The 14847-nt window shown below is 36.2% G+C and overlaps 1 protein-coding gene across 1 annotated transcript; it reads right to left on the bottom strand.

The window, feature by feature from the left end:
• Nucleotides 1-6083: 6083 nt before the first annotated feature.
• On the bottom strand, nucleotides 6084-7372 carry LOC135201465 (actin, alpha cardiac muscle 2-like). Its single transcript, XM_064230433.1, has one exon. The coding sequence runs from the start codon at nucleotides 7370-7372 to the stop codon at nucleotides 6239-6241; it is 1134 nt and encodes a 377-aa protein (XP_064086503.1). The 3' UTR covers nucleotides 6084-6238.
• Between the last annotated feature and the right edge of the window lie 7475 nt (nucleotides 7373-14847).

Below are 14847 nucleotides of genomic sequence, written 5' to 3'. Positions count from 1 at the left end.
GGCAGGGTTTGTGTTTTGTTTCTCTGTTGTTATATAGCACGTCTTAATTATTACCGCTCTTGATGCATTGCCTAATACAGCGTTTTATATATATATATATATATATATATATATATATATATATATATATATATATATATATCTAGTATATATATATATATATATATATACTATATATATATATATATATATATATATAAACTCATTGTTACTTCATTTAATTTACCAAAGAGCCTTTATTTACTTTTATATCCGATGATTAGTTTCATAGTTTTAATTAAAACCAAAATCAGTGCTTCTATCACAGCTGGATCGCCACAGAACATTTTATATTGGAGGAAAAATAACTGCATAACTTTGTACAAGAAAGGCTCAGATTTTTTTAATCAAGAGGTGCCCCAAATAAATAAGATAGATAACTGAAATCCCCCTGACAAACTGCCTTTGTATCAAGTGAGCCAGGCACTTAAAAACAAACACCGAACACCGAGGGAGTCTCCTCGCAGTCGTAAAAGAGATGCGAACGTTCCAACGATGTTTCGCAGAGCCGCTGATATGCTTAAGTCTTCTGAAAATCAAAGCGAAGATGAAATGGCACATCGCGAAGATTATTAGCTCGTGTCGTAAACGGGGAGGGTATATATTTGTGCCTCCTGTTGTCGCGAATTTATTTGATTACTTCGGGGTTTACTCAGCTCTTGCGAGGATTAGGTCCCCGATCCCTCTGGCAAGCAGCGGGCAATAAAAGATCTGAGCTTGACTTTTAGGTGTAACTGGAGTCTCTTTTATGGACACAAATCTCACTTTTTTCAGTTTTCGCTCTGTTGTGCCTTACTGGCAAGATTGCTGTGAATTTTGCATAAATCTTAGGTTTTTGCTTGCCTCTGTAAAAATAGGTATTAATTTATATCTGCTTTTGAAGCCTGTTTTTTTATTTAAATGAAGATTTATTTTTAGAGTTATTTTATCATATTAATACCTTCACGTATTTGGTATTTGATTAATTCGTAAATTAAACCTAATGTAGACAATCTTCTAAATCGTACCTTATAGAAAATATGTAAGAAATAGTCGAGATTATATCTCTCCTTTCAAAGATGTCATACTGCTAATGTTATTGTGATTATTCTAACTCCTGCAGCGTTAATCACTGATTTTTTTTTTAGTGTGTTTATTTGTAATACGTTGCAAGAATATATCGTAAAAACCATATATAAAAGAGATCATTCATCTTTTCATTACATTTTATTGTGGCCGCAGTTATCAAACACTTGTCTGTATTTTCCCCTTTTTATTTTGACAATAATTAAAGAAACGCACCAATATACACATACTCCAAAAGTCCTTCAATGGCTTTAAGACATTTTATAAAGCCTGGGTTTACGACAGCCCGAGAAGTCATTGAAATCATAGACGTAAAATATGGAATCCGAAACTTGCGAGAGTGGAGCTAACACCGACACTGTAGTCTGCTCTCGGAATACATCGGATGCCGTGAAATTGCTTCTGAGGTCGTTAAAGCCTCTCTCTCTCTCTCTCTCTCTCTCTCTCATTCTGCGCGCTCTCTCCCGCATGGACTCTCTCTCTCTCTCTCTCTCATTTTAATTTCACAGTCTCTAGTACCTACGTTAAGCTAATGTTAACTCTCTCTCTCTCTCTCTCTCTCTCTCTCTCTCTCTCTTATTTTAAATAAGTAGTCCCTGTTACCTACGTTAAGCTAATGTTAACCCCATATTCCTCTCTCTCTTTCTCTCTCTCTCTCTCTCTCTCTCTCTCTCTCTCTTTCTCTCTCTCTCTCTCTCTCTCTCAAGTCATTTCAAATAAGCAAGATCTTCTGCAGTAATTTCAAGACGTTGGTAAACATGTTAGTGGTGGTCATAGCTTCCTTAAATAAGTTTGAAACAGAACCGACTGTAGGTGCGGCTTTCTGATACATAACAAAGGGGTTTTCACCCTTCTCTCCTTTTACAGTAGGAGGGAACATTTTTTCTCGTAGTTTGGTTCTGCTGTCTCGTGGTTTCCTTCTAAGGCGAACCGGTAGGGGGGAAGTGCTGTCAGTGGACCTCATGCAGTGCACTGTAGGCATTACTTAAGGTTCTTTGCAGCAGCATGCCTTCGGTCCCTAGCTGCAACCACTCTCGTTCCTTTTACTGTACCTCCTTTCATATTCTCTATCTTCATCTTACTTTCCACCCTCTCCTAATACTTGATTCATAGTGCAACTGCTTTGAGGTTTTCCTCCCGTTACACCTTTCAAACCCTGTACTGTCAATTTCCATATCAGCGCTAAATGACCTCATAGGTCCCAGTGCTTGGCTTTTAGCCTAAATTCTGTATTTAACTCAACTCCTTCTAAGGCGAGGATGGGAGACAGGAAGATCCTTTTGGATAGTCATTTTTTCTCTTAGTTTCGTACATTTTAACGCAAGTTACTCATCTTTGTGCGAGTTATTTTGCTTCAAATTATTTTGGTAAAATCGAGAAGTAAAAAATTGTTCATTTACCAAAACCAAAATCAAGCTATTTCTCATCTGATCTTCACAGCAATGCCTATGCTATATCATATAATCTCTTTACTGTAATCAGGAGTTCACGGAATAGAATTCACGCACGTCTAATAACAGAAATTCCCAAGTGCAGAGCTATCGTTGTTGTATAGATTCAGAAAAGGGGTTTTCAAATTCACGGGACTATATTAACATATGCTTTCAAGCATGAAATCATCACTACAGGTGTTTTTATATAAAAAGCTGTATGAAAGTTCACTATATACATTTTTGTCGAGGTTATCATGTGATATATATATATATATATATATATATCTATATATAGATAAGTAGATAGATAGATAGATAATAGATAGATAGATAGATAGATAGATAGATAGATATGTATATCTGACTGGTAAAATGTTCTGTTATAACAGAATTCCACACTAACACTTACGACAAGCTGACTAAGAATCCCCTCCAAAACGTCCCCACAGAATTTTTTCGGAAAGTAAGATCAACTGGCCAAGACAAAAAGAGCATTGAACTTTTAGAGAAATTTAAAGTAATTAATCCTAAACTACCCTACTTTTATGGCCTACCCAAAACTCACAAAGACAACCTTCCATTCAGACCCATCGTTTCATGTGCCGGAGCTTTAAACATTCGGAAGATTTTTGTCACAAATTAAACATTCGGAAGATTTTTGTCACAAATTCAGAGAAGCACATATACCACTTCACAACATAAAACTTTTAAGCCTTGAGGTAGATTCCCTGTTCACAAAAGTACCAGTATAGGACGTTCTTAAGTTTTTGAGGGAAAAATTATCCCCTTATTCAGATCATTTCCCATTGGCGCTAGACAAAATAATAAAGTTAGTTGAATTATGTGTATCTAATAACGTATTCTCATTCGGGGAATCATTCTATGAGCAAAAATTCGGTGTAACATGGGTAGTCCTTTAAGTCCTGTTTTAGCCAATATGTACATGGAATACTTTGAAACTACAGCAATAAATGCAATAAAACCCAAAATCATGCTGTGGATGAGATATGTAGATGATATTCTAAAATTTCGGTATGATAAATGGGGCAATTTTAATTCATTCTTTTCAGAATTAAACGCATTAGGGCTCACATCAAATTTAAAGTTGAATGGGAAGCAGACAACAAAATTCCTTTTCTTGATGTTTTAATAGTCAGAGACACGACAGAATACAAATTTACCATATACAGAAAACCAACGTTCTCACTTTCCTACATTCACTACTTCAGCTATCATGACATTCCTATCAAGATAGGCGTAGCCAGCAACCTATTCTTAAGAGCCTTACGAATTTGTTCTCCAGAATTCCTGGAAAAAGAATTTGAACTAATTTGTAACCAGCTTTCGTCTTCAAGGTATCCTGACCATATAATTGAGAAAGCAATTCACAAAGCAAACATAATTTTCTACCGACCCTCTCAAAACAAGACCAGACACACCCAACAATAAAATGAAAATTCCACACCTGGACAGGATTAAGACGGTGACCCAGACCCTCGGAAAATCTAACCCTTTTGCATTTACTTACCCAAATACCTTAGCCAAATCCCTGATTAACGTCCAACAAAAGACATCGCCCAAGGACACAGGCGTTTACGAAATCCCATTGCTGGACTGTGACCAATCTTACATTGGATTTACAGGAATATCACTTCCCCAGAGATTAATACAGCACAAACGGTCAGTTAGGTATGGACAACAGAACCCAGCTATTTTCAGCCATATAAATGAACACAACCATAGTATAAACTGGAATTTGTCATGTATAATTTATAGCAGCAACTGCCGGTACAAGAGTCAAATGATGGAATCGGCCCTAATTAAAGAGAGGCAGGTAATAAATATCTCAAAGGGAGTGGGACACAGATGTCATCGACAAGGTTTTCATTCAACCGACAGTTAAAAAGATTAAAGGAAGATTATCAGCAGGAGTGACCTAAATTGGCTTACCTGTGGATGGACCTCTTGGCATAAATACCACCTTTTCTGTAACTTTTCTCATTCATCTACCTGAAGAGAGAGACAGCAATCTCTGCAATATAGTGTTTTTATGGATTCCTTTTATTATATATGTATGTATATACATATATATATATATATATATATATTACATACATACATACATATACATGCAAACACACACCACATATATATACATAAACAATTAGATCTTGTGACTACAGGAGGTTACCTCCCCGTTTTCAACAGTTCCTTTGGGATGAGATTGCTAGCCCCATGGCCTTTTTATCCCTTGCTGCTGCCCGCCACGGCCCTAGTAAGCTTCGCTTTCTGATATTGAAACACCATGCAAATAAACGGAAATGGTAGAGCTTCTGTTTGTTTGTTTTTTCTACGATTATTGTGTCATACATTTTCAAATATTGTCCGCTAAAGGCAATTCTTTCATTCCAAAAGAATCCCTTTTATTATATAGATAACATACAACCGAGTTTCTTTGTTTTACGTATTTAGTCTCGTGATTACTTTATTTTTCGTGAGTGAATCCTTCACTTGAAGAAGTTACATAAGGATTAGTCGATTTTGCTATTTATTGTTTTAAGTCATACTGGGTTAGTTCGTTCGTGTTTTCAAGAATGCATGACAAAATCATCTTCACTGCTCGTTTATTCTTAGTGATTAGAATTTGTTTTCTGTCCATTAATTTATAATAAATATTATTACTATTTCCCGTCACGCTCCACCCCCAAGTTAAAAATGTCATATAAGGAAAGCAAAACCAATACACAGAGGAAAATAGAGAAATAAAGAAATAAATAAACACTAAAAACCAGATGAGGTACAACAGCAAAAACTAAGAACCTAGTTTCATTCATGAGTAGCTCTTTAGTGAAAAAAACATTTTCACATTCTTTGTCCTTCTGAAGTTCCACTTGGAAAATGTCATATATCAAAGGTGTGTAAGTTTGTTCCGTATACTTCAGGAAGGGTTAGACAAAATTCTCTCCAGGTAAACTTTAGTCTTTCTGTCCCTCGAGTGCTCGAGAAAAGATAATGATTGATTCATAATTTTACGTAATTGGTGATTCAGTTAATCTATCCATCGGCGCCGCCAAAAAAGATTATAAATGTTATGTGACGAAAAAATTAAACGACGAGGAAGGACTTGATTTTCATGTGAGACATACTAGTTGGCGAAGGCCTCATTCTAGGTTCAAAATTATTTTGGTCTGTTAGTTTCATTCCTCTCTGAGTGGTAAAGTTTAACCTCATCGTATCATTAAGGATGTTACTGTTGTCGTATCTTTAGATTTACGTTACCGTTGATAATGAAGCATATTCTCTCTCTCTCTCTCTCTCTCTCTCTCTCTCTCTCTCTCTCTCTCTCTGTGTGTGTGTGTGGTGTGTGTGTGTGTGTGTGTGTGTGGTTCCAATTTTATTTTTATCAATTTAATGCATAATTATGCACTCGGATAAACAAATTCCTGTTTTATTACAAATTATATACAATGATCTCAATAAACATTTCAAAGATTGTTTCAGATATCTGGTAGCAATCGGTTTAAATAAAAAATAGTATGTGCTTAAAATAATGTAGTTAACGTTAGCATAAAATATAACAATGTCCACGGAAGGAAAGACAAAACAGAAAGGCTTTTGAGATGATGAGCAAGACAATGGAATCATGATATCGATGTCAAGAAATACAAACATTACAAAATACAATGTAAAAATACAATGTACTAGAAGCATTTACGATGCACGATGGCTGGTCCCGACTCATCATACTCTTCTTTCGTGACCCACATCGACTGGAAGGTGGAGAGCGAGCCCAGTATGGAACCGCCGATCCAGACGGAGTACTTCCGCTCTGGAGGAGCGATGATTTTGATCTTGATCGTCGACGGCGCCAGACAAGTGATCTCCTTCTGCATCCTGTCAGCGATGCCGGGGTACATGGTCGAGCCCCCCGATAAGACGGTGTTTGCGAATAAGTCCTTCCGGATATCAATGTCGCACCTCATGATGGAGTTGTAGACGGTCTCGTGAATGCCGACGGATTCCATTCCCAGGAATGATGGCTGGAATAGGGACTCGGGAGCGCGGAAGCGTTCGTTACCGATGGTGATGATCTGTCCATCGGGAAGCTCGTAGGACTTGTCAACGGAGGAGGAAGCAGCAGCGACGTTCATCTCGCTCTCGAAGTCCAGGGCGATATAGCAGAGCTTCTCCTTGATGTCACGGACGATCTCGCGCTCGGCGGTGGTGGTGAAGGAGTAGCCTCTCTCCGTCATGATCTTCATCAGGTACACAGTGAGATCTCGACCCGCGAGGTCAAGTCGAAGAATGGCGTGAGGGAGGGCGTACCCTTCGTATACGGGGACGTTGTGCGTCACTCCGTCGCCCGAATCGCAAACCAAACCAGTCGTGCGCCCGGAAGCGTACAAGGACAGGACGGCTTGAATAGCGACGTACATGGCGGGCATGGCGAAGGTCTCGAACATGATCTGGGTCATCTTCTCGCGATTCGCCTTCGGGTTTAATGGCGCTTCGGTGAGCAAGGTGGGCGATTCTTCGGGAGCGACGCGAAGTTCGTTGTAGAAGGTGTGATGCCAGATCTTTTCCATGTCGTCCCAGTTAGTGATGATGCCGTGCTCGATGGGATATTTGAGGGTGAGGATGCCTCTCTTACTCTGGGCCTCGTCGCCCACGTAGGCGTCCTTCTGGCCCATACCGACCATCACGCCCTGGTGACGGGCGCGTCCGACTATGGAGGGGAAGACCGCTCTGGGGGCGTCGTCCCCCGCAAAGCCAGCCTTCACCATGCCGGAACCATTGTCACAGACGAGGGCCGCTGTCTCTTCGTCATCACACATGATGTCTGACTGCAAAAAATAGAAATGGTTTTAGTTTTTTTTCAGCAACATCTGTTTCTTGGATGAAATAATATAAGCAAACAACAATGTTAATCAGTGAAAGGAAGATGATTATGGTGATCTTGCTTTGCCTTTGTGAAACTGTCATTATCACTATGTTTCACATTACGAAACTAACGAATGTATGAAAAACTTTAGTGGTAGTGAAGATGAATTCTATTCATTAATTGGCAGGTATGTTTCTATACGCGCGCATTTATGCAAGTCATTTTGAATCTTGGCAAAAGGAACCAATCAATCACTAACCGATGCGGAAAAGGAGGTCACTAATACGAATTTCAGTTAATGGAAGGCGGGGCATGACAAATCATTTTAAATAATCAAATGATTTTAAAAAAAAGAAATAAATATTCACCTGAGTACGAGAAGTAAACCGCTCGGTCTTTAGCCAAGTGCCTCCGAGAACAGACCCTTTGGTACTAGGGTGTTTGAAGGAAAAGGTCTTCCTTTTATACGAAGCCCTCCCCTCTCTTAAAAAAAAATAAGTAAAAAAAAAAAAAAGTAGGGAAAGGGAAAGAGAGAAAATCCGTCAGTTGGAAGCGCAGTTTCCCCACCAAACAAGGCTTCGTTAGGCCTCACCTGAATGCCATAGATTTAAGCTTTGTCACTTACTTCTCAGGGAGGCAAAAGTCACGACCCGCTACGAGGCCCTGTGCGGAAATAGGCTCAGGTAGGGATCTTTTTGCCTCGGGGAACAGAAGGAACTTTATTTTGATACACAATGGCTACACTCACACACACACACTCACACTATATATATATATATATATATATATATATATATATATATATAATATATATATATATATATATATATAATATATATATATATCATATATATATATATATATATATATATATATATATATATATATATATATATATATATATATATATATTTGTGTGTGTAGTATATATATATATATATATGATATATGATATATATATATATATATATATATATATATATATATATATAATCAAGTGTTTGTCCCCAATCAAGTTCATATTACAAGTCTCCCGTTATTAGGTGGGGTTTAAATCTTCCGAAATTTTTAATCATGAGTATTTCGCAAATTGAAACCCTAACTTTTTAATGCACTATACAGTAAGGTAAGATTCTGGTAGATATTTCCGCTCATAATATATGATATGCTCTTAGAGAATCCGGACTTGTGGAATCAGGTGACGAAATCAGTCTTTCTTTTATTCTCATTACTATAGTATATTTGAAAAATGTTTAAATCCTGGAGAACTGGATTGTCCATAAAATATATATATTTAAAAGAATATATAGACATATTTTATTTATTTTTCTTTAGGTTGTTACCAAACAAGCAAAATTTATGAATGATAGTCTTTCCACAATAATCTCGATCAGATTCATACTTTGTTTTGTTCCGTTGAACCGAGTCCAGAGGTCCACGCTATGTCTATCGTTCGCTTCAGCGCTCTACGATCACTTATTCACTTACAGGATTCCATTTGCGCAAGGGCTCTTGCTGGTGGATAAGGTTGGTTCAACCTGTACCACCCAAGTGACATTTCTTCCGTAGATTGGTAGTGCCTTCATTAAACCTCACGTGGTATACTGTACGCATTACTTACAATGCATTGCTGCATCCCTTCGATCCCCAGCTGCAACCCTTTCGTTCCTTTTATTATACCTCCTTTCATGTTCGCTTTTTTCCATCTTAATTTCCACCCTCTCCTAACAATGGTTTGTGCATTATTTTCAGCGCTGAATTTCCTCATAGGTCCTATTTCCATTACAATATGTAACTTTGATATCGGTAGTTATATCAATTGATATAGTAGAGAAAAGGGACTAAAAAACAAGGGTTGTCAATAAAGGAGATAGATACAAACGAAAAATTGAAAGAGTAAGTTCCTTGTAATTTTCTCCTATTTTGATAACTGCATTTTGGGTCGATTTGTCAAGTCTCGTTTTTTTAGCATAAAGTATGACTAGACATACTTCTTCTATTGAATAGAAACGTAGAAGAATAGGCCAGAATTCCTGCTTTTTAACCATGTTTTCTATCCTTCTGAAGTAAGTTCTGACATAAAGAGGAATTAAATCAGATGAGAATATGACTTCATGATGGCAGTAATTCTGTAAATTTTGTAGATTCTCTCTCTCTCTCTCTCTCTCTCTCTCTCTCTCTCTCTCTCTCTGAGTGCCATTTTGCTTGGTGAGACGTTCCCGTGCACAGTCTGATTAAACAACAGATATCACGCATTTAACATATGTCTGGAAATCGAAAAATATCTAGAAGTGTTCGTGAACTGTTGGTGATAAGATTATTGTGAAAATAGTAGGATAAAGCATCTACCAAGTTAGTTTATCAAGTAAAATACTGTAAATCAGATCAAGATGGCAGTAAGTTCCAACTGTGGTAAGAAATGGCGAAATTTAGCGTGTCTAGCAGATTCGCAACACGATGAGGTAGAGGAAGGGAGCTGGCATTTCTCATCTATGAGCTCAACAACATCCCTAATCAAAAAGATACAAAAGCATTCATAGACATATTAGAAGGATATGATCCTTCAAACTGGAACAAATCGACAGAAAAATCTTGAAAATAATTGAAGAAGTTCCAAATAAAATCCAAGTGGTCAAGAGACTCATAAAGAAAATTTGCATCAATCAACATATTCCGACAAAGAAAATGAATAAGGTGAACTTGTGAATATCCTAATTGATGCAATAGGAAAAAGAATGCCAAAAGCATGCAAACTGTGTAAGGTTTGGTATAGCATAGTTAATCGACAAAACCTGATCAGAAAATGTTCTGCATGCAACATTCCAACGCATCCTCAATGTGCTGAAGTAATGCAAGTTATGAGTAAGGATACCAGAATATTTTGCTCAACATGTCTATCATGGATATACAATGTTATTAAATCAAGACTTAATGTACAAATAGTTAAGGATGAAGAACAAGAGGAAGAGGAAGAAGAAGAAGAGGAAAACGGAAGAGAAGAAAACAAAACTGAAATGACAGAAAAAATAAGGAAACCAAAGAATAAGATAAAACTATGGATGCAGAGATACTCATTGATACTACATATGAGGCAATCAAGCAGCATACATACGAAGACAAATTACGACATGACAACACAAAATAAAATCCCGAAGAGGCTCTACCCAGATCTGCACACTGATGGGAAAGAGGAAAAAATAGATAAGAAAGACAAAGTCTGCACCCTTTTGAAAAGAGGGAAATGCAGATTCGAAGAATGATGTTACTACAAACATCCCATGGTATGTCACAACTATGAAATCTATGGTAAATGTGCATACCTAGACGGCTATGAGGATGATTGCAGAGATCTACATCCAAAAATATGCAAAAACCTAAAAGAAGGAAAAGGATGTAAGTTCGACAAAAAATGTAAATATATGCACCCTGTAGCCATGAATCAAAATCAATTAAATAATCAATCAAATAATAAAATCCAAAATAAGAAATAAACAAATAAAGAGAGGAACAAAGAATATGAGGTGAAGGAAAAAAGCAAGCCATCACCGCAATATGGAGTGTCGGCAAAAAACTTCCAAGCATCAGCTCCAAGATACAGCCCAAAATACAGCTCAAGAGATAAATACTCTATGTACGATGCAAGAGGATATTGCAGATACGGAGAAAATTGCAGATTCAGACACAAAATCAATAATTATGATGAAGGAAGATCAAATATTATGGAAAAGTTGGATTTTTTAATGTCAGAATTTCTGGAAATGAAGAAAAGAACAACATACCAGAGCAGGAAAGAGACATGGGAAAATCCTTATTATTACCCATATTAAATGAAGGAGAAAACACGCAAACCATCATAGTGATGAATGCGCAGGGTTTAGCTACGAGTAACTCAAAAAGAAAAATAGGGTACTTAGCAGAACTAACCCAAATTGAAAAGAAAATAGATATAATGAATATAAGTGAAACCTGGTATTCCCAAGAGACAGGGAATGATGATCAAATAAAAGGGTTCCAAACTTATAGATCAGATAGAAAAAATAGGAATCAAGGGGGAACTGCGATATATGGGAAAGAAAAAACAAGGAAAAATATATGAGAAATATAGTAACTCAGAATGTGAACTAATTGCGGTAGAATTTGAATCTGAAAAATTAATGAACATAGTAATATATAGACCCCCCCCCTAATACTAAAGAGTTTGACACAATAATAGAAAAATTGAATGATATATGTAGAAATCACAAGGACTGGATTATTCTCCTATCCGGAGACTTTAACTTTCCTTTCGTAGACTGGAAAGAACGAATAGGAGATTGTGGTTGTATTTATACATATAAAAAAAGAGAGTAATAGTAGTGCAGAAGATAAGAGGCAATTCAAAAAGCTATTAGATATGCTACTAGAATACAACATTCAACAAATAAATCACCTGCCAACAAGAAAGGAAAATACTTTAGACCTAGTATTTGTGAACGAGGTGAATTATGTTAAAGAAATTATAGTTTATAATGCGAGTATTTCAGACCATAATGTCATAAAATTAACAGTCCATTCCAAAGCAAGTGAAAACAGAGATAAGCAAGAAATGAAAAAGTGGGAAGGATATGGAAAATACAACTTCTACAGTAAAAATATAAAATGGTCAGAAATAAATGAAGAATTAAACAAAGGTTGGGAGAACATTTTCGTAAGTGATGATATAAAGGTAAATACAGAGATATTATATAAAATATTAAAGAAAATAGTGGATAGATATATACCGAAGAAGAAAAGTAAACATCAGTCATGCATACCAAGAGACAGAAGGATCTTGTTCCAGAAAATCAGAAAGTGAAAAAAAGGTCTTGCAAAAAAAAAAAAAAATACATGGAAAGTGATCGAACTAAAAAGTAAGATAGAAAAGGCAGAACAAAAGATTATACAATAAAAAAAATGAAAAACAGGACTTGGAAGAAAAAACCCTAGTAAATATCAAGCAAAACCCCAAACTATTATACTCATATGCAAAAAAGATGAATAAAATTAGAATAGAAATAGGCCCTCTAAGAATTGAAGGGAGATTAACGAATGAAAAAAAAGGAAATATGCAACATATTGGCAGAACAATATAAGAGAGAATTCACCCCTTAGAAATTGAAATAATTTTTTTGAAGATAATGATATAGAAGTAAGGGATGAAAATAGTGAATATTTAGCAGACATAAATATTAATAAAGCTGATATTGAGCAGGCTATTAATGAAATTAAAAATGGAGCTGCTGCAGGTCCTGATGGTGTCCCTGCTATTTTGTTAAAGAAAGTAGTTCATTCTATCGCAAAGCCACTTGCAATATTATTAAGACAGGCAAGATTTATGATGAGCACAAATTAGCATATATTACCCTACTTTCAAAAGTGGATCAAGACTAGAGGCAAGTAATTATAGGCCTGTGAGTCTAACATCACATATTATGAAAGTGTATGAAAGGGTAAGGAAAAAAAATATTATGAAACATTTAATAAAAAATAATTTGTTTAATATAGGACAACATGGTTTCGTACCCGGAAAAAATACACAAACCAAACTGTTTAGTCCACTGTGAGAACATATAAAAACAAAAATATGAAAAGCGGAAATGAAACAGATGTGGTTTTATCTAGACTTTGCAAAAGCTTTTGACAAGGTAGATCATAATATATTAGCGAAGAAAATTAGAAAACATAATATAGTGGATAAAGTAGGAAGATGGTTAAAAGAATTTTTACACAACAGAAAACAGATAATTATTGCAAACGATGAGAAATCGGATGAAGCTAAGGTAATATCCGGTGTGCCACAAGGTACGGTGTTAGCTGCATTACTGTTTGTTATTATGATTGCAGACATAGTAATGTTAAGGACTCGGTAGTGAGTAGTTTCGCCGATGACACAAGAATAAGTAGAGAAATTACTTGTGATGAAGATAGGAACGCGCTACAAAGAGACCTTAACAAAGTATATGATTGAGCAGAGGTAAATAGGATGGTATTTAACTCTGATAAATTTGAATCAATAAATTATGGAGACAGAGAAGGAAAGCTATATGCATATAGGGGACCTAATAATGAGACAATCACAAATAAGGAAGCAGTTAAAGACCGTGGTGATGATGAATAGGAACGTTATGCAATGATCAAATAGCAATTCTATTGGCAAAATGTAAAGCAAAAATGGGAATGTTGTTACGGCACTTCAAAACAAGAAAAGATGAACACATGATTATGCTTTATAAAACATATGTTCGTAGTCCACTTCAATATTGCAATATGATATGGTACCCACACTATCAAAAGGATATTGCACAAATAGAGAGTGTACAAAGGTCCTTCACAGCTAGAATAGAAGAAGTTAAGGATCTTGACTACTGGGAAAGACTACAATCCTTAAAATTATATAGTTTGGAAAGGAGAAGAGAACGCTACATGATAATTCAGGCATGGAAACAGATAGAAGGAATAGCCGAAAACATCATGGAGCTAAAAATATCAGAAAGAGCAAGCAGAGCTAGATTAATAGTGCCCAAAACTATACCAGGAAAAATAAGGAAAGCACACAGGACATTAATCCACTACGCATCAGCATCGATAATGCAGCGTCTATTCAATGCGTTGCCAGTTTATCTGAGGAATATATCAGGAGTGAGCGTATATGTGTTTAAGAATAAGCTCGACAAATATCTAAGCTGCATCCCAGACCATCCAAGATTGGAAGATGTAAAATATACCGGAAGATGTACTAGCAACTCTTTGGTAGACATTAGAGGTGCATCACACTGAAGGACCTGTGGCAACCCGAACAAGATGTAAGGTAAGGTCTCTCTCTCTCTCTCTCTCTCTCTCTCTCTCTCTCTCTCTCTCTCTCTCTCTATCTTTTAATAAAGGAAGATAAGATTTATTTTGATCTTACATAGCTGGTAAGAAGTACTGCTTGCTGTGCAAGCAGCAGAGGTCTCCCAGTAGCACTGAAAGTAATAAAAACTGTTGTACTATTGCATTTAGAAGTATCTGCAGGAAATCATGATTTATTAATCACTGATTAGCGTTGATATCACTCTACTAACAGTGGTAGTAATTGTTGGTGAGAACTGGAAACAATGTTCCTATCATTGTTGCGTTACTAATGTTCCTATTTTTCGCAGTTATTTACATCTATCAGAGGTCGATATTCACTCGAATAAAAAAAATAAGAGAATTTACTTAATACTGGATAGAAATGGTCGTAATCCAGAATTTGCTGTTTAATTCGCGAAACCATCATATATTCGACATTTTTTAAAGACAATCTTCGTTTCTTCTACGTATTTTTATCCTGCTTCATTCCATACTTCACTAATTGGTCTGTGAGTGCTTCTCCAAGAAACAGTGCAGGTAATGAAAAACATCGTTTATAAAATTCATGCATTTAACGGG

Source organism: Macrobrachium nipponense, chromosome 28 (genome assembly GCF_015104395.2).
Source record: "Macrobrachium nipponense isolate FS-2020 chromosome 28, ASM1510439v2, whole genome shotgun sequence".
NCBI classification, from domain to species: domain Eukaryota; kingdom Metazoa; phylum Arthropoda; class Malacostraca; order Decapoda; family Palaemonidae; genus Macrobrachium; species Macrobrachium nipponense.
Note: the sequence above shows the minus strand (reverse complement) of the source record. Positions and strands in the feature narration are given on the sequence as shown.

What these genes read in the sequence shown, in the direction of transcription:
- LOC135201465 (XM_064230433.1), bottom strand. Translation starts at nt 7,372, where the DNA reads ATGTGTGATGACGAAGAGACAGCGGCCCTCGTCTGTGACAATGGTTCC.